The sequence below is a fragment of the Cavia porcellus genome, unplaced genomic scaffold (assembly GCF_034190915.1).
Source record: "Cavia porcellus strain 051 isolate PalLab524CR breed Dunkin Hartley unplaced genomic scaffold, mCavPor4.1 scaffold_1, whole genome shotgun sequence".
NCBI lineage: Eukaryota > Metazoa > Chordata > Mammalia > Rodentia > Caviidae > Cavia > Cavia porcellus.
The window spans coordinates 165,089,304-165,108,946 of record NW_026947484.1 but is presented as its reverse complement, the minus strand read 5'-3'; the positions used below and the strand labels follow the sequence as shown (position 1 = coordinate 165,108,946).

General features: G+C 58.9%; 1 protein-coding gene across 5 annotated transcripts in view; it reads left to right on the top strand.

The window, feature by feature from the left end:
- Patj (PATJ crumbs cell polarity complex component) overlaps positions 1-16,581 on the top strand; it is a 198,154-nt gene extending 181,573 nt beyond the window's left edge. For 4 of the 5 annotated variants that reach the window (XM_063259666.1, XM_063259667.1, XM_063259664.1 and 1 more), the window contains 10 exons: positions 1,409-1,602; positions 2,157-2,304; positions 2,764-2,850; positions 5,636-5,750; positions 6,147-6,184; positions 7,095-7,217; positions 7,603-7,707; positions 12,544-12,650; positions 13,829-13,952; positions 15,226-16,581. In XM_063259666.1, coding sequence (XP_063115736.1) covers positions 1,409-1,602; positions 2,157-2,304; positions 2,764-2,850; positions 5,636-5,750; positions 6,147-6,184; positions 7,095-7,217; positions 7,603-7,707; positions 12,544-12,650; positions 13,829-13,952; positions 15,226-15,390 — 1,206 coding nt within the window. In that variant the 3' untranslated portion in view covers positions 15,391-16,581. Of the gene's footprint in view, positions 1-1,408; positions 1,603-2,156; positions 2,305-2,763; positions 2,851-3,525; positions 3,638-5,635; positions 5,751-6,146; positions 6,185-7,094; positions 7,218-7,602; positions 7,708-12,543; positions 12,651-13,828; positions 13,953-15,225 lie in introns of those variants that run through there. The other variant, XM_063259668.1, reaches the window with a different exon arrangement.
- The last annotated feature ends 3,062 nt before the right edge of the window (positions 16,582-19,643 follow it).

The following is a 19,643-nucleotide window of genomic DNA, read 5'->3' as shown; positions in this document are numbered from 1 at the left end:
GCCGAGTGCTCGCAATGGGCCTGGTGGCAGCTGCCCTTACCTGTCAGTCAAATGACAGCGCTTCCATCACAGGGATGTTTTACAGAGCCGCCCAGGGACATCCGGGGCACGGAGGCCACCTCAAGGCCTCGGCAACTCCCCACCTGTCTGGCCGAGTTGAGGGACAGAAGAGGTCTCCTGTGCCATCTGTTGGAATGCAGGGAAATAACCAGCTGCAGGCAGCTCCTGGCTGTGCTGGCCTCCCTGGGGATGGGTGTTATGACCGAGGAAAGGCATGGCCGGCCACTGCCCTTTAGTCTCTAAGGCAACCGTGCTGCACTCCAAGCCCAGCACACTGGGCAGTGTCTCAGTGCTGGTCCTTACCACGCACCTGTCACCCCTGAGGAAGCTGGCACTGGGCTGCTCCTGAAGCCCCAGGCCCACGGCCCAGCCCCTGCAGGACAGTCAGGCCGTGGGTGGTGGCCAAGGTGGCCCTGGGGCCACTGAGACTGGCCTGGGACCCTGTCTGCTCCCCACCCTATGCCTCTGACCCACACTGAAGCCCAGGGAGAACAGACCGCGGGGCCTGGCACAGAGATGGACATGGCCTGCTGGCCATGAGCCGGGGTCAAGTGCCTTAACTTCTTCGTGCCTCTGTTTGCTTACCTGTGGGAGAGAAGAGTCTGTTTCAGAGTGCTGGCGTGTGATGGGCCACGCAGACTCCCTGTCCATTTACATGTAAGGTGTTTTTATTACAGTGGGAGACCCTCACAGCCCCCTTGCGTCCCCACATCCTCCATCGTCCCACAGCAGCTCTACAGCGCTCTCTCCTGAGGGTATTCAGCCACACTGCCAGCTGCCTCCACATCCTGAGTGGGTTCTAAAGGTTTCCCTTCCCTGGTCACTTTGAATTAAGGGAACAGCCAGGAGCCGCACGGTGCCAATCTGGGGACTGAGGTGGATGAGGACATGTATCATGTTCTCGTTGGACAGAAACTGCCATAAGTATCTGATCAGTGAGGACTGATCCAAACATACGGGGTGGTTTACATTGAAAAGCTGCAGGCCTGGCGGTGCACGCCTGCAATCGCAGCATTCAGGAGGCTGAGGCAGGAGGGTCACTGCCGTGAGCTTAAGGCCAGCTGGAACTATGTAGTGAGACCGTCTGAAAAATAAAATAAAATTATATAAAATTAAATAAATTAAAATTACTATAGTAAAAGACACAATGCCATGAGTCCTTCAGAATCCTTTGCTTCCAGCACACTCATGCCCTCAAGCTGTCTTACACTAAGGACTGAGTAGGGTGCGTCCACAGCAGGCCAGCCCCAGGCACACAGAACCCAGCTGCCCAGGGGAGCAGCTGCAGACTGGAGACTTGGTCATGGCGTTGCTGCCGCTCACCGCCCACTCAACGCCCCTCTTACAGGTGAACGGCGTGGACCTTCGGGGCTGCAGCCACGAGGAGGCCATCACAGCGCTGCGGCAGACCCCGGCCCGGGTGCAGCTGGTGGTGTTCCGGGACACGGCCCAGTACAGGGATGAGGACAGCCTGGAGGTCTTCACTGTGGATTTGCACAAGAAGGCTGGCCGCGGGCTGGGCCTGAGCATCGTGGGGAAGCGGTAAGGAGGACACCGCCCAGCCCCAGGCAGAGGGAGTGGGGTGCAGGGCTCAGGGTACGGGGCACAGCTGGTGGCAGATACTGAGTGGCCACTATCTACAATAGCTAGAGTGGAAATACTGCACACCCAACAGTCAGGAATAAGGGAAAGCCACAGAATAGTATGCAGCTGTAAAAAGGAGGCAGCTGCAGCTGCTGACAAAGGTCAGTTGGAGCTACGGTAGCTCAGCCTCGCACACTTAGCCTGAAAACAAAATGAAGCCAAGCTAAAGGAGCAGTTGCTGAGATACATGGGGTGAAAACAGTGGGACCGAAGCTGAGGAGAAAGCGGCGTCTGTGGGGTGTGAGCACACAGTGGTCACACACAGCACACAGTGGGCAGGGCCGTGTGTTTGCACACGCCAGAGGATCAGGTAACTCGGGTGCCGAGGGAACGCACTCGGGGAACCCAGTGAATGCAGTTAGACTTTAGCAGCGAGAAAGATGGGAAGACGGGAGGAGGCTGGAAACCTCTGCGCTCTGGAGGGAAGGCCCTTATGGCCTTGTGTCCCGCAGGACTGGGAATGGGGTGTTCATCTCCGCCATCGTGAAGGGCGGAGCCGCAGAGCTGGACGGGAGGCTGACGCAGGGCGACCAGATCCTGGCCGTGAACGGGGAGGACATGCGCAGCGCCTCGCAGGAGACGGTTGCCACCATCCTCAAGGTGAGTCCCGAGAGCCGTCCCCTCGCACTCCCAGGCCATGTGGGCTCCACAGACCTACCCCTGCACACTTGGAGCCTGCAGAGCTGGGGCTGCGCAGAGCTGTGCTCTCCCTTGGGAGGCCCCTTCAGCACCTGCCCAGCTCCACTTCCACTCAGAGACTGTGGGCCTGGCCCTGGTGTTGCACATGGAGATCAGGGCTTTGCGGCCTTCTGATGTCCTGGCCAAGTCACTGCTCCGACGCAGGAGGCCCCACATGTCAATCCCCTCCACTCCCATGTCCCCGGCCTCAGGGTTCCTTCGGGATTCCACACTCATGGCTGCACCCACAGGAGGAGGGGGCGCTGAGACCCACCCTGATGTTCCATAGCTCAGTCCTCCCATGTGCTTTCTGGCCTGAGGCCGAGAGTCACAGGCCACGTCCATCCGTCCATCCATCTCTCGGCTTTCTTGTCTCCCCAGTGTGCTCAGGGCCTGGTGCAGCTGGAGATCGGAAGGCTCCGAGCCAGCGCCTGGACCTCCTCGAGGAAGACGTCCAGGCACAGCCAGGTTGTCGGCGGCGCTCCGAGGAGGGCTCCCTCCCCGCCCCATACCCAAAGGCTGTCCGTGTAGAGAAGGGGGGTCCGGGCCCGGCCTGGCTGCTGGCCGGTTCTGCAGGTGCTGTGTGTTTGAAATAAAAGCCAAAGTGAGGGAGTCATGCACCGAGCCCAGGTTCTTCTCTCCCTGTCGCCTGTGTCTTCCTAGGCCCCGTGAGCTCCGCCGTACACACATAGCCTCGTTCATCTGAGAGGGTATAGTGGGGCTGGGCAGCTGACTCGGGCTACTCCCCGAGGGGACGCCGGGGTCTCGGGAGGGAGGCTTGGGGGTGATGTTGTGCGGGTGAGCAAACATGTCACCTTTACTTGCAGCCAACATAAGTGCCACTCTGCAGATCAGGCTGGCCTTGAGCTCACTTTGTAACCCAGGCTGGCCTCCAACTTGCCATAATCCTCCTGCCTCAGCCTCCCGAGTAGTGCTAGGATTACAGATGAACGCCACTGTACCACTTTTTTATAAACAAAGAGTGTCCCCACAGCCTTTGGCTCTGCCCGACACCATCGAGGGGGTGTGCACTGCTGCTCAGCACAGTGAGGTTCACAAAGCAACCGTAGGAGCATGTGCGACCCCGTCTCCCAGCAGGTCGTGCACAGGCCTCTGTTGTGAGGTTAAGAATTTGACTTTCAGTGTCTGCCTGTCTGAGGACCCCGTCCTGAGTCACTCGAAGCCAGTGGTACCAGGTACTCCGGACACCTCGGCAGCCCAGCCTTGCCGCTGTTATTGACGCCGCCTAGCAGCTGCTGGGCCCAGTCAGAGCCATGGTAACTGAGGAGCCTCTCTTCCCTTCTCATCCCATTTGCTTCTGGAGTCCATGGCAGGTGGCAGAGGAACCTTCCAAGCCACAGTGCCACCATGGACCCATGAGGGGGATCGCTGGGCAGGGTCCCAGGCAGGCAGAACCTGGCCCCTGACTTCACTGAGCCTGGAGGGCCCAAGGTGCCATGCTGGAGAGGAACCTGATCTTCAGGCCACTGTGACGGCCACTGAGGAGCCCCCATGGGCTCACTGCAGATGGAGGGTGGTGGCCAAGGTACAGGCCAGGCACATCTGGGTGACAGCTGCACAGGGCAGGCCTGGGTGACGCTCCCCAAGAGGTGCACAGGGCAGGTGCAGGTGCAGACAGAGCCAGCCCCGTCTTCCCACACGGGGTGGAAGCTCAGCTCCTTTTAAAGAAGGGACGAATCTCACCATCAGCCCATGTTCCGTCTACAGCTGACACCAGGAGCGTCAGCCCACGAGGCCGAGGAGAGAAGCCTGCACTGATAGGATTGGAAACAACGACTACAGAGACAGGCTCTGTCCCGGACGGAGTGAGGGTCGGATTCCTGCCCAGGCTGTGTGGCAGAGACAGAGGCTGCCCCTGGCTAAGAGCAGTCATGACTCCCCACCTGAGTCACAGAGTGATTCACTGGGGCAGAGCACTCTGCTCCGGGCACCTTTCACGACCTTTGCTCGCATCTGGGAGTGGAACGGCCCTGGTAGGGACAGGAAGCCGCGTGCAGAATGTGGCCACACCAGGAGCAAGACGCCTGGGCTGGCTGCAGGGCTTCCTAGGCAACAGTTCCCAGCCGCTGTGGGTCTGCATCTCCAGGAGCTGGGTCACAATGGTTAGAGACCAGCTCCTCTCAGCGCCGCCTTAAACACTTTCAGATGTCTGTGTCCGGCCTGAGGTGTTCTGATGGCTGTAGTGCTCATCAAGATGAATTTCTGAAAACCGATGACTTGACTGACAAACAGAGCGCTTGTGATACGAAAAACAGGCCGGGCTTCCTTGGGGATCCGAGGGCGTGGACAGTGGCACTTCCAACCTCAGTCCTACAGCATGGATGGGCCTCTGCCGCACCTCCAGCCTCAGTCCCACAGCATGGACGGGCCTCTGCAGGGCCTCCGGCCTCACCATGTGTTTAGAACCCCGCGGCCAGGGCTCCCCAGTGGAGCCTCAGTTAGCCTGTGCAGCGCCCTGAGTTCCATCTCATGCCACAGAAAAGAGGAACAAGGTTGAGGGAGTCTTGAGGAAGGGCAGACTAGTGCATGACTTGCAGCATAGAGTTAGAGACGTGCACTGAATTGAGACACCTGGAGTAAGAGTGACCCTAGACATGGCTTCCAATTCAGAAGCGGGTTGGTGTAGCCTTGGTAACCTGGGAAAAGCACAGATTCCTCGTTGGTGACACTGTCAGAGGGCTTCTCGCTGTGCAAAGTGTAATGGGCAGTGACCGCTCTCACACACTCACACACACGGTAGACCGCAGATGTGCATTTAGATGAAGGAGAGGTCAAGTAACAGATTAGAGGCTTGGGTTAACTTATTACTGATGCTAGGAAAGTTTTGAGACTAAAAAGCAGCATATCCCTAAAAAGCCTCCTACCATGTTTGCTGCGATCCTCTGTGACTGCTCTAGATGCTGTCATCCAAGGTTTCTTGTGTTTATCTTAGCAAGCTGGGTGCCAGCTGGCATGGGGGCCCGGGCAGTGCCGAGTGACCCCAGGCCACCATGCTCCACAGCCATGGCCAGCGCCCTGGGCCAGCAGGGAGGGACGTGTGGTCCCTTGGTATCCTTGTCCCTTGTGAGAGTGGAGGCCACTGAGCCCTGCCTGGCCATCTGGGTCTCCTCCTTGGCCTCCTCAGCACCTTCGGTGATGTGGTCGGGGGCCCCACACCTGGCACCCCAGTGACAGCGGGGTTCTGGGGCCCACGAATTCTGCACACACAGTGACTGTGGGTCCTGCCTTCCAGGAGGACCCACGTGGCGCCCATGGCAGCTGCCCAACCGCTTTGGCCCCAGTCCTCGCTGGCCTTCAGAACCTGGTTGGAGCCCGAAGAGCTACAGGTCCTCTGGAGAGGAGCCCAGGTACCGGCCACATCCAGCCAAACTTGCTGTCCTTCCACTCTGGTGGCTTTAAGCCCATGAGTGTGGCCTGCCGAGCCCAGTGAGCTTCTGAGAGGCCTGAACAGGAGGGAAGGGCGCCTGTCCCAGGTCACAGGAGACCACAGTGGGATGGGGAGGAGTTCACAGGACCACCTTGGTCTAGATGGGCCCTAAGTCCAGAGGAGGCTGGGGCAGGTTGCTCAGAGCCTCTCGCCGGGCAGAGAGTGGCTTTGATGGGGGCAGAGACCAGAACAGGAAGTGCTGATCATGGCCCCTCCAAGCCCTGGGTCACAGCCTATGCTCAGCCTCTGTGACAGGCCTGAGGGCGAGGCAGGCTGGGTCCCGGAGCCAAGAGGCTCACGGCCGCTCTGTCCACAGGTGCAGACGCAGAGCCCAGAACGGTGGAGATCATCAGGGTGAGTTCCAGCTTCGAGCTCTGCTGTGTATGTGCTGGTTTGCAGAGGATTCTGCTTTCCTAGCGTGGTCTCTGGGGTGCGGGCTTTCAAGGCACCAAAGAATGCGGCAGCGGAATCAGGTGCGAGCGCTCGGTGGAGCATGAGGGGACCACTGCTTCAAAGTACTTGGTGCATCCTATCCTCCCCATCGTGTGCCTGTGTGTGTGTGTGTGTGTGTGTGTGTGTGTGTGTGTGTGCGCGCGCCCACAAGTATGCATGTGCGAGGGTGAGCATGTGGCTGAGCATGAGTGCGTGTTACAGTCTCTGCCCTGACCCAAGCCCCTCTACTGGGCGTGAGGATGAAAGCACAGCTGTCCCTGTGGTCACACCGGACTCTGCTGGTCTTTTTGTCCCCAGTGTCTTACCAAAGGGGCTGCCCAGAGCCCTTGACAGGGAGTAAATGACCAACGGTGCAGTGAGGGATGCCCCAAGGAACCCCAAAGGATGCTTGAAGCCAGCTTACACCCCAGGTTATGATGACACCTAATCTTACCTTTTCCTGCTCGGTTCAGCTGAGGGTTAAGGCTCCTGTGTCTCCCTGTCCCCTGCGGTCCCAGCAGGCCAAGGGCAGAGCTCACCTCACCACCACACACACATGGGTGCCCTGCAGACAAGCCGTAGCCACCTGTCCCATGAGCGCGCCAGGCGTGCGCCATCACGCCCAGCTCCAGTCCTCTCCATGAGGCCTCAAGCATCTCCCCACGTGGCACGTGGCAAGGGTACTGGGGCAGCGGCTTCTCCAGAACTGGCGCTGCCCAGCACCCGAGCAGAGCCCAGGTGTCCACCCACCCGGCTCCTCAGTGTCCACATGGCAGTATCTGTGACCCCAGCAGGTGCTGATTATTAACACAAAGGCCTCCATGTCCCCTAGGAGCACAGCGATGCGCTGGGGATCAGCATAGCAGGTGGCAAGGGCAGCCCCCTGGGGGACGTTCCGGTCTTCATTGCCATGATCCAGGCCAACGGGGTGGCCGCGCGGACGCGGAGGCTCAAAGTAAGTCGGGGGCGGGGGGGGGGGGGGGGCTGCGGGGCCTCATGTGGAGCTGGAGGCTCGAGGGGCTCGGGGCTGCAAACGCGCTCGCTCGCACCCCAGCTTCTGTGGAAAGAAGTGGCTGTCACCCCTTGGTAAAATCAGAGCCCCTGCACGCCCCCAACCACCCGACCAAAAGAAGTTTACGGTGTTTCAGCTTCGCTCTTCCGCCAGGCCAGTGGAATGCAAAGCAGAAACTGACCGCTGGGCGCCCTCCCTGGCGCCCCGGGGTGTCGTTCTCGCACATGTACACTCCGCGGGGACGCGGTGCCATCACGGTGGCCGGTGGGACGCGGGGCGCTCGGGTGTGCGTGAGCACCATGACTGTGAGTCTCCTCCGCGTCCCCAGGTCGGAGACCGCATTGTGAGCATCAACGGGCAGCCCCTGGACGGGAGGTCGCACGCGGACGCCGTGGCGCTGCTGAAGAATGCCTTCGGCCGCATCGTCCTGCAGGTACTGCAGCAGCCCGGCCAGGGCACCGCCCATGCGAATTTGGGAGGTCTGGGGGGGGCGCAGGCAGTGACCGCAGGACGCTGCTGTTCTTAGGGTCAAGACGGAGCCGGCAGCACAGCGCCTGCCTGGCAAGCGCAAGGTCCTGAGTTCTATTTCTAGTACAAAAAAAAGAAGAAAGATGGGGCTGGGGATTTAGCTCAGCGGCATAAGCGCCTGCCTTGCAAGCAGGCAGTCAGTCGTGAGTTTGATCCCTGGTACCGATAAAAACGAAAAAGACCACAAAAAAAAAAAAAAGAAGAAGGAGAAGAAGAAGGAGAAGGAGAAGAAGAAGAAGAAGAAGAAGAAGAAGAAGACGACGACGAAGAAAAAGAAAAGTACTGTCTCCCCGCAGGCCGTGCGTGAGTGCCTGAAGGTGCCACAGGTGGGGTCCCCCTTGGCTCTGCGTGGTAAATCAGCCAGGCTGCCGCATGGTAAATCAGCCAGGCTGCCGGCTCCCTGTGCGCCAGGAACCCAAGTTTGTGCAGAGTATCGGGACCAGGCTACCAAGCACCATGTCCTCCCGCCCTCAGAGGCAGAGGACACCGCTGGCCCCTGGGGCAGCACGGTCACGAGCCCACACAGAGCTGTCACCGGGTAAGGCTGCAGTCCTTGAGTGTTGCCCAGAGACGCAGAGATGGATGGCTGAGGGCTGCACTCCGCAGAGGTTTTGCGGGCTGTTCTTGAGGCAAAGAGGACAAAGCACAGCCGGCCACGAGGTTGGAGCCCAGAGAAGCCGGAGGAAAAACCACTCCCGGAGAACACACCGCAGGCACAGCTCCAGCGTCTGGGGGTCCGGGTCCAAGGCCCCGCAGACTGTCACAGGGATCCTGCCACAGTTCCTGGGGAGTGAACGCAGGGGTCTGCTGGTCCCCCATTTCCATGCGACATGAACTGGGATGCTGTGTGGACAGCCCTGGGCCTCCCATGTGTGGACATGCCCCTGTGTAGCAGCCTCCTGCTCCCGCCAGCTGATCCCTGCACTGGCTGGCTGCTGGCTCACCCTCCAAGATTGCTGTCCCCAGAGTTGCTGCAGCTGGCCCTGCTGTGAGCACCAGGCCTGGCAGAGCAGGCAGACATCCCTAGGCAGCTCCACCCATGGCAGCTCAGGCTCCCTTTTGCCATCTGTGCAGACACCAAGCTCAAGCCCTGAGTTAAGGACCTGTGGGCATCTGCAGGCTCAAGTACAGAGTTGGGGCCACAGCCCGGGCTGCAGCCAAAGCCACCCCACCACAGTGGTTACAAAGGTCAGGGCAGTGCTCTGGGGAGTGGGGTGTGAGCGTCTATGGAAGGACACTCAATCTTTTACATGAGGAAGTGACCAGGTATTGAAAATGTCCAAGTCAGGAAATAAAAATAAAATTAAAAAGTGTCATTCAGAAGTAGGGATGCTAACACTAGAAGAAATAGCTACACAGCTGAAAATAAGTTAGCAGAATCTGTAACAGCGAAAGAAGACGAGGGCTCTTTTTCATTCAATGCCAGGAGGTGTGCCAGGCGTGGTGAAGCACATCTGTAATCCCAGCACTCTGGGAAGCTGAGGCAGGAGAATCAGGAGTTTGAAACCTAGCACGACCCTATCTCAGAATAAAAAGTAAAAAGGAGCCAGAGATGTTGGTCAGTGTAAAGGCCTTAGGTTCAATCCCCAGTACTGGGGAGAAAAGAACTTTTTACATTATATACCCTACATGAAAAATGATTTTACAAATGGAAATAAAAAGAAACATTATTGGGCACTATTGAAACTGCGGAGAGTTGAGTATAGTTTAAAAACATAGAAGTAGAATTTTAAAATATAAAAGTTAGGGACTGGAGTACAGCTAAGGGCAGAACTCTTGCTTTGCATGCTCAAAGCTGGGCTCGCGCCCCAGCACCGAGACAGCAGTAGAACCTTGAGATGTGGTAAGTTACATGTGAGTCGGAGGGGGGAGGACTTGGCGTACTACAGTTCCACCTGTTTCAGGGGGAGTCAGCAGCAATCATGAAGATGGTGTGATGGGTCACACCCATAATCTCAGCTTTCTGGGAAGCTGAGGCAGGAGGAGTGCAAGTTTGAACCCAGCCTGGGCCACTTAGCAATTTAGTGAGATCCCGTTTCAGGAAAGAGGTGCTGGGGTGTAACTCAGTGCACAGCCCGGGGATTCAACCCCAGGACTGCAGAGAAACGTGGAAACAGGAACAGACATCTGACCGCATCGTAGCCCATCCCTGGAAGGCGTTTGGGCATTCACTGCATCTCCAGTGCGAGCATCCCAGCGTGTGATCGTGTGCCAGGCTGCCCAGTCTCTTACAGACTCCAGGCAATTTCCAGAAAATTCTGGAAAATGCGGGAGAACCCAGAGTCCAGTCCATCAACAGCTGTGCTTCTCCCGCCTCAGCCTCCACCACAGGACACCCTGCAGTCCCTTCTTCCAAGACTCTCCCACCCAGTGTCCCATCTTGCTGGGACCCATCCATCTCTGCTGGGGCGAGTGGGCGTGGGCCGTCCCCGCCCTGCTGTGACCCTGCAGGAGGCGTGGGCTGGGGAGGGAGACACAGGCGATCCATCGTGTGGCCAACATGGGGCAGGTTGTGATGGGCAGGGTGCCCCCTCAGGGCTCAGGTGTCACCTGGTTCTCCATGTACCCTGCAGGGATCCACGATGCAGAGGACCTGGCCTCGGCCTGCAGGGTGGACAGTGTACAGCTCTGGTGCAGTGGGAGTGGGGCATGGGACACAGAAGGTCCCAGGCCTAATGGCTAGCCAGGATTGAAGGAAGGGCCTGGCGCCGGGCTGGAGCAGGGTGGGGAACGGCTCCCTCCTGGAGCATCAGCCTGCCGCACTTGTCCTTCCCAAAGGGGACACCAGGGCCCTAGGGATGAGGTCCTGTGCAGCGGCTCCACCAGAGGGCGCCGTGTCCTGGCTTTGCTGAGTCCCTTTCTGGGGAGCCTTGGCCTCCTAGTGTAGGAGGCCGGCGGTCCTCGGTGGCACCCTTGGGCCCGGAGCATGTCCCTGTAATCTGAGGCCAGGCTAGTTGTGCCGTGCTCCTGGGGCCCCTGTCTGCTAGGATCCAGCACCGTGGGGGGTGGGTGCCCAGCCATGGGGGCTATGGACAGGCCCTGCCTGCAGACCCTGGAGGATTTGAGCCCCATGGTCCTCCAGAAACTGACCTCTCCTCTCCAGGGCGAGTGGACCCCACTCCACACCACACAGGCAGTGCTTTTCTACTCGGGGGTTAGGGTTAGGGTTAGGGACTGGGGCCAGTGCCAGGGTTCCATCCTCAGAACCGAGATGAGGAGGAGGGGAGGGGAGGGGGGGACAGGAGAAAGAGTGGACAAAACCCCACAATGAAACCAGAGGAGCCTGCCAGGCCCCTCTCTCTGTGTGCCCCCCTGGGTTCCCCATGCCCCTGCTGCAGGCTCGTCCTGTCCCCTCTGGGGACCTCAGGGGCGAGTAACACCACTGTGTCCCACAAGCCTACTGGGGAGAGAAAAGGCAGGTGGAACCTTAGAAAGCCGGTGCTGCCCATCCTTGCCTGCTAGGCATTGTGGTCAGCAGCTCCTCCAAGGGATCCAAAGCATCCCAAGCTGGCCCCACCTTCTGTCCTAACCAGCAGCATCACCTCCTTCCAAAACCCATCCCTAGCAGACCCTGTATCTCCTAGAGGACCCCAGGGATCCTCAGCCCATCCATGCCCCTTAGCCTCACTATGCTGAGGGCATTCTGGGAGCCCTGTCCCGTGGCCCCTGCTCCTCAAGATGGCTTCACCGGCTGCTTGGCCCAGTGAGTCCTTCCTGGGCCACCACAGAAGCTCTGAGGCTGAGGACTGCAGGGAAGACAATGACCCCAGCAAGGAGGCTCCGCACTCCAGGAAGTACAGTGCAGGGCTGTGAGCCTGAGCATGGCGGTCGTCCTGCTACTCAGGAGGCTGGGACAGGAGGTCAAGGTCAGCCTGAACTACACAGACAGACCTGGTCTCAAAAAGATTAAACAGGAGAGAAAAAAAGAAGAAAGGGTGAGTGAAAGAGAGAAAAGCAGGAGAGCTGAGGGAAAGCAGGCGGTCTCAGGTGGTAGGAGGAGGGTGGCGAGCTGTGCTTGGCAGTTGTCTTGGGGGTGCCCAGGAGAGAGCACAAGGCCCACAGAGGAGCAGGGAAGGACTGACCGACCCCAGGGCACCCGAGGGGTCCACGCTTCAGGTTCACAGGGAAAGCACCCTCCTTCCTGTGTGTCGGGAAAGGTCACCATGGCCAGGCAGTTCTGGGCTGCACATGGCAGCAGCTGCCAGGGGCCATTGAGAGCCAGCACTTGTGCAGCTGTGCCACATCTGGTGATGCCTCTGTGGACAGCTGGGTCCCCAAGTATAGGAGAGAGATGCGGGGGGGGGGGGGCAGTGTCGCCCTGTGAGGGAGGATGAGGCACTGAGAGGAGCAGAGGACAGTGACACCCAGGGTGTGGGCGGGGACCTATAGCAACCTGAGATGGGGAGGAGGGGCCAAAGGAGCCAGGAGTGTGCAGTCCAGATGCGGCTGGGGTATTGACAGGCGCCCCAAGAGGAGCCAGGTTGGGTGGTGCACGTGAGCTAGAGCTGGGGGAGCAGAGATGCAGGAGCGGAACCGTCCACAGGTGAGCGAGGGGCCTGTGCAGCTGAAAGGGCCGGCGCTGTGGGGCTGAGAATCTCGGGGCGGTGGGGTTGGGAGACAGCACAGCCAGCGGGAGGACGTGAGTCTCACATCGCTGGAACCACAGGGAGGGAAGGGCAACTGGGGAGAACGAAGCCCTGGTGTCGCTGCTCCTCTCAGAGACGCCCTCCTCTGTCCCAAGGTGGTGGCCGACACCAACATTGGTGCCATTGCGACCCAGCTGGAAACCATGTCCACCGGCCAGCACCCCAGCTCACCCGGCACTGACCACCCCTCAGAGGATGCCGAGTGAGTACCTGAGCCTCTTGGGGTACCGAGCCTCTGGGGTACCAAGCCCCAAGCACCTCCCAGGTTGAGGTGCTGGCCATGGGGAGGAGGGGCAGCACAGGTACTTCCCAGGTGCCCTGGGGCTGCCTGACCCCCATGCAGCCCGCACTCTGCTGTCTCTGTGCCTCTTTCCTTCGGGGCAGGTGCGCACAGAAGCCCCCACGGGCCGCAGCACGTTACAGAGACACTGGGAAGCCCAGTCAGGAAGACAGCAAATCTGGGCTCAGCCAGGGCAGCAGAAAGGTCCTGTCTCAGAATATAAACTCCCAGCTGGGGCTGCAGCTCGCAGCTCTACACAGAGCACTCCTGGGGGCCCTGCAGGGCTGGGGTCCCAAGTCAGGCAGCAGACAGCTGGGGTCCCAGGCACCAGGGAGCACATGAGCATGGCACTCCAGGAAGGAGCGCAGCCGCAGTGCTGCTCTGAGGCCTCGGGCTGCCTGGCTGCCAAGGCCAGTGCCACCAAAAGCCTGCACTGCAACTTGCCCTGGCTCCCAGGAGCACCTACCACCTGGCACTCTGGGAGGCTGAGGCAAGAAGACTTTGAGGTCAAGCCCAGCCCAGGCAACGGAACAACTTAGTGGACCTTGTGTCAAATAAAAACTACAAACGCAGGGGTACAGCTTGGTTGTTCAGCCCCAGTACACAAACTAACAAGAGTGCAGCTTGGGGGCCGGGGTAGCGGTGCACACCTGTAACCTCAGCTACTCAGCAGGCAGAGGCAGGAGGCCACCCGGGGTAAACTGCTGAGACCTCAACGCAAACTGAAATCTTTATAAGAGCTGGGAGTGAAGCTCAGGAGTAGAGCAGCTGCCTAACATGTGTGAGACCTTGGATTCAAGCCCCCGTCCTGGGGTGGGGGACTAAGCATAAGTCACACATGGTGGCCCATATCTGTGATGCCAGCATTCAGGCGGCTGAGGCAGGAGGATCTCAAGTTCAAGGGCAGCCTAGACAGCCATCAGGCAGTGACCTGACAAGGAATTTAGAATCGAGTTCCCAGCCTCACGAGGGCAGGCTGTAGCAGCCTCTGGGCCTTGCAGGATGAGTCTCCGGGTCGGCTCTCCCAAAGATGAACACCCCCCTGCTCCCTGCCATCTTTTCCCATTTCCCAAACTAAGCTCCACGCACTATGCTTTCAGGATACCCCCAGCTAAGATGATTACTTTGGAGAGAGGCTCAGAAGGCTTGGGATTCAGTATTGTGGGGGGCTACGGAAGTCCGCATGGAGACCTGCCAGTCTACGTCAAGACCGTGTCTGCAAAGGTATTTCACCGCTCCACTGTGCCCTTGTATCACTAAAAAGTCAGGTGAGAGTATTACGTGCCCTCTGCTGCTTGGCCAGGGGTTAAATGTGTGTGTGTGTGTGTGTGTGTGTGTGTGTGTGTGTGTGTGTGTGCGCGCGCGCGTGCATGTGAGCATGTTGCTTCTGAATCTCATAGGAGACCCACATTGACTGGTGGAAAGAGTTCTTCAAAATAGTAGACAAGGGATGGGGGTGCAGGCCTGTCATCCCAGCCCTCAGGAGGCCGAGGCAGGAGGATCTCAGGATCTAGACCAGCCTGGGCAATTTATTGACTTAAAAGAGCTTGTCTTTAAAAAAAAAAAAAAAAAAAACTGAAAAGAATCAAGGATGTAGGTCAATGTGAAGGCCCCAAATTTAATCCCCAGTTCTGCAAAAATGTAAAACATTAAAACAGCTTTGCCGAATAGTCCTGGTTTGACCCCCTGGAGAGACCTGGTTCCTCTTTCAGTTATGAGACACCACTACCTCAGAGGGTTTGAGCGAAGCTGTTTACCTGCAGGCTGCTCAGCTGTGGTGTTGGCCAGGTTTAAGTATCTTTAATACATAATTCACACCACGGCTGGGAACCTAGCTGATTGTCTAGGCCCACCCCTGCACCTCAAGCTCTGCATCCCATCCCCCTGCACCCTGCAGCCCTGCATCCTACTCCCCAGCACCCCATTCCCTACATTCTACCACCCCAGAGCCCCTTTCACCCACACCCCGCCCCCAGGATGACTGGAGTCTGGCCTGTGGAACCCACAGCTGCCTGTCTAGAGGAGTCTGACCTGGGGTCATACAATGTCCCCAGCCCGGAGGGACCCCGCCTACCAGATTCCTGCCCTCTCTGCAGGGAACCTTGCAGTTGCCTGGGCCGAGCAGACTCTGCCTGGGCCCTGGACAGAGTCCTTTGGGGCCACTGCCCAGTCACGGGGAAGTTGGAGCTTCCCAGTGAGCTGCCCCCTTGCACTCTGAGGTGGGGTCCCTGTGATCCTTTCCACGCCCACCACTCCCTCTGCCTCCCTGACCAAGCTCCCAAAGGGGCAGGTGGTGCCACTGCTCATGAGTGGGCGCTGAGACAGGACAGGGGTACACATCCCACGGCTGCCTGGCTGCCTCCTGAGGGCGGTTTCCGTGCTCTGGGATGGCACCGAGCCCACCTTAGCACTGCCCAGTGGTCACTGTTAGCCATGGTTGCACCTTCCCCTGCCAGTCCCGTGTCCCCACCTGCCTCAGCCCAACGTCTGCTTGCAGGGCGCTGCAGCCCACGATGGCCGCCTGAAGCGTGGCGACCAGATTCTGGCTGTGAACGGCGAGAGCCTGGAAGGCGTCACCCACGAGCAGGCCGTGGCCATCCTGCAGCACCAGCGGGGCACCATCACCCTGGCTGTGCTGCCTCGGGACCCCAGCTGCTGTTAGGCCAGCGGACAGAGAGGCTCTGGGGAGGAGACGCCCAAGCCAACCACTGCCTGGAGCTGGAGGTGACCGGGACAGGTCCGGTTTCCAACCTGGGACCAGCATCGAACGTTGGCTCTGCCAATCCAGGGCTTTCGCTTCCAATGATGTTTGCTGAGCCGAGCAGGCAGCTGCTGGGCCTGAGCATCTGTCCCTGCCCCTGCATTGGGAGCCAGCCGTAGCCTCGGGCCCTACTGAGGAGCTGGTGGGTGCTGGCCATGTCCCTCGCAGTGGACTGGGCTGGCCATGTATCCTCTCCTCCGCAGAATGGGAGTCTTATGAGGGTCGGGCCCACGCCTCCTGGTGGTCATACCATGCTTGTCCTTGGTGACCCTGGCATTCTGCCAGCCCAGAGAGGCTTTCCCTTTGTTCTCTGAGCTCCATAAATGAGAGACCAGCCTGCTCAGGACAGGACACTCTGCTGGCCACCAGCATGCACTCCTATCTGGGGTTCTGAGGTCCTGGGTCCCAAGGAAGGGTGAGGCCAAGCCACAGGGTCCACAGAGCTGCTCTTACTCTGCCTCAGTCAGACGTGGCCCAGTGACAAATTTGATTGTGCACCTCCACAACTGGTACCCAGCAGCAGGAACCTGGCTGGAGCCATGAACTCGGCTTGGAGCTCGGAGAGAGCCGGTGTCTCCTGTCTCCAGAAGCTTCCCTGGTGGACGGTCCCACACCAGGAAAACAGCGACAGCAGTAGCCCTCGGCACCCTGTCCCAGAGTGACCGGTGACCAGCAGGAAGAGACACTTGTTGGGCTCTATTTAAACAGCACCGGGACGGCTGAGGCAGTCCCAGCCACAAGCCCCTCTCAGTGCCCCCAAACCTGAGTGGCTCTAATGCCCGGTGTTTCTGGGTGTCAGCCAGGACTTGTCCTGAGCTGCTGAGGTCACCGGAGTATCCTGTGGCTGTTCTCAAGCAGCTGTAGGTGAGGCTGGAGATGCATCGCACCACCACTCTGGGGGCTCTGGTGTCACTGCTGAGGGCAGGGCATGGCTGGGATGGAGAGCCGGGAGTGACCCAGTAGGAGCCCAGTCACCTGGGGCACTTGCAGATGCACCTTCAAGGTGTCCACAGCACATGCACACAGAACCCTGCAGTGTGACTCCGCTTCACTTGGATGCATGGCCATTAAATACCCATTTGCAAGAATGCATCATTGCCTGGTCCTCGAATATCCCCCCTGGCTGAGCCGTGGGTGAGAGAACCAGGGACCGGTGCCTTCTGGCCCTAAGTGGAGAGGGCAGCACCAACACATGGCCACCCCCACCTCCGGCTGCAGATCAGAGCCCTGCCAAGCAGTTCACCCCCCAGCAGGGGCAGAGGACAGGGACCCCTCGGTGGAGCAGCTGTAGCTGGGGCAGCAGAGGGTGGGCCGCACTCAGTCCGGGGCTCTGGTCTCCCCAGGGGTGCTGTGCCCTGTGCCCAGCTGGGCTGCCTCCGGGGTTTGCGCCAAAGAGCGAGGAGTCCAGCCTTGCAGGGCTCCAGGACCTGCTTAGCCTGTCACACCGTTCCCTCACCCACACCCACACACCGTCCCCTCTCCAGTGTCTCAAGTGAGAGAGGAGATACCTCAGCCAGGAGTCCAGTGGCAGCTCGGAGGCCGAGGCCAAGGCCGGGGTCAGCATCGCCCTGCTGAGGCTGAGCCTGTCCCCTGGGGCTGGGCCTTTGGGAAGCCCTCAGCCACCTTGGGCTTCCTCTCCCTGAGCTACCTGATATCGTTTGTGAAAGGGACCACAGACCAGCCACTAGTGCTGGCAATCAGCAGCTACGTCTTAGACTTGTGATTAATAATTACTTAATTTAATAATCAGGAATTACCTCTTAAGCCTATAGTTCCAGTACCTGGGAGGCTAAGGCAGGAGGATCGCTTCAGCTCGAGGCCAGCCTGAGCTGCAGAGTGAAGTTTAAGATCAGCCTGAACTACATAGGGAGACCCTGTCTCAAAATAACAAAAATAAGCCAGGCCTATAATTCCAGAACCTGGGGGGCTGAGGCCAAAAGATCACTGCAAGTTGGAGGCCAGCCTAGGGTGCGTAGCTCTGAACTACATAGACCCTGTCTCAAAAAATAAATGAACAGCTGGGCATGGTGACACACGCCTATGGAGGGTAAGACAGGAGGATCGCTGTAAGTTCGAGGCCAGCCAGGGCTGCAAAGTAAGTTGAAGACCAGCCTGAACTGCACAGTGAGGTCCTGTCTCAAAAAGACCAAAATAAATAAATAAACCTAACCACTGTCAGGATGCCCCCAAAACATTTATGCAGGGACAGAAGGTCACTGTGCTGGGACACAGAGACCAGGGCAAGCTGCAGGCGCACTCCAGAGGGGGCCTTTGTAAAGGCCCAGGGCAGGACATGGGCTGGCGGGGAGTGGTCTGGACTATGCTCACAGTGAGGATGTGGGCAGGTGTCTGTCACAGCTGTATGTTCACAGCCAAATGCTAAAGAGAAATTGGCTGCAGGCACCAGTGCATACCCTACAGCCCACCAGGCGTGAGGCATGCATGCATGCGTAGAACCAGAGGGATTTCAGGTGGACCTTCAGGAGCTCCCTCTCTAAGAGAGCAGCTTATGACCCCAGCATGGAGAAAGGCTGAGGCAGGAGGATGTCAAATTTGAGCCCCACGGGGCAAGTTCACGACTTAGACTCAGTCTCAAAATAAAAAGATCAAGCCAAGGCTGGGCAGTGGCTCTGAGAAGCCTGGGTCCTGTCCCTGGGATGTCACACACAGCGTTGAGAGGACGTTTCATTTTGACCTCACAAACTGTCCCTGATATGTGACCCCTGCAGCCTTCTTTCCTGCCATCACTGAGGGGTGGCCACAGGGCCCACTCTGGTTCTGCCCTACTCCCCTGGGAGTCCGGGGTCACAGTCCCCTTCCACCAGCAGGCTACCCAGGCTGGTGGTGGGCGGTTTCCAACCCATGGACCCTGGAAGCAGAGTCCTCCATGGGATGGAAGGGGCGGAGGGGTGGTCAGGTCATATCCAGGGACACAGGAGGCCAGTGGGCGGAGCCCAGAGAGGAGGACGCGGCAGGGCAGGGCCCTGTCCCTCCATGCAAGGAGCCTGGGAAGGCGACCACGCCCCCGGGGTCCCCACCCGCGCGGCGCCTCTCAGGGACTGGCGGGCGGGGGGGCGGGGCGGGGGGAGACCCGGGGCTGGCGGAGTGGGGCACAACCGCGGGGCGGGACTGGACCCCCGGGACCTCGGGCTGCGCTGTGAAGGAGCCGCGCTGGAAACCTGGCCGGGCAGGAGCGCACGCGCTGCCATCCGGGGCTGCAGAGGCTGAGGCCGGAGAGTCGCTGGGGACCCAGCTCAACCCAGTCTGGGCCACGTAACAAGAGCCCGTCTGAAAAAACAAGAAAACAGCATCGCTGAGGAAAAGCAAGGAAACCGGGGTGGGCTCGGGGAGGAAGGGCAGGAGCCCCCGCTGCAGGGGTGACATCGCGGCCACACGGCCTAGAACCTGGTGGGATATGGGACGGGGGTCACTGCGGGTCGGGACCGCCCGCCCTCCAGCCCTGGGACCTGCTAACGGGTATCTTTGTGCGGCGCTTATAGCTCTCTGTCTGCTCGGTGCAGGGAATTTATTTAATGTTTATCTTATTTGCGGTCCTGGGGATCGAACCCTTACACTTAGCTACATCCCCAAACCTTTTTTTAAAAACGTGTTATGGTGATTTAAAAAATTTTTCAGGGGTGTTTTTTTTCCATGCCAGTGTTTTGCTGTGTAATTCAGGTTTACCTTGAACTCACTATGAAGCCCAAACTGCCCTCAAATCTGGGGCACTCCTCCAGCCTCAGCCTCCCGAGCTTCGAGGTTAAAGGCATGTACTACCACACCCTTTTGGGGGATTTTGGTGTTATTTTTGTCTTTTTGAGACAAGGTCTCTATGCAGTTCAGGCTGGCCTTGAACTCACTTTATAGCCAAGGCTGGTCTCGAACTCTCAACGATCCTCCTGCCTCAGCCTCCCGAGTGCTGGGATTACAGGTTTGAGCCACCACGCCCGGCTTTGTTTTTGTTTTGAGACAGAGTCTCACCAAGCAGACAGGCTGGCCTGATATTTGCAGTGATCCTCCTGCCTCAGCCTACGGGTGTATGATTATGGGGGTGCACCACCACGCCTGGCTTTATCATTTTGGGAACGAGTTTTGTAAAGTCACCAGGCTGCCCGGCTGTGCTCAAATTGTGCTCCTCCTGCCTCCGCCTCTAG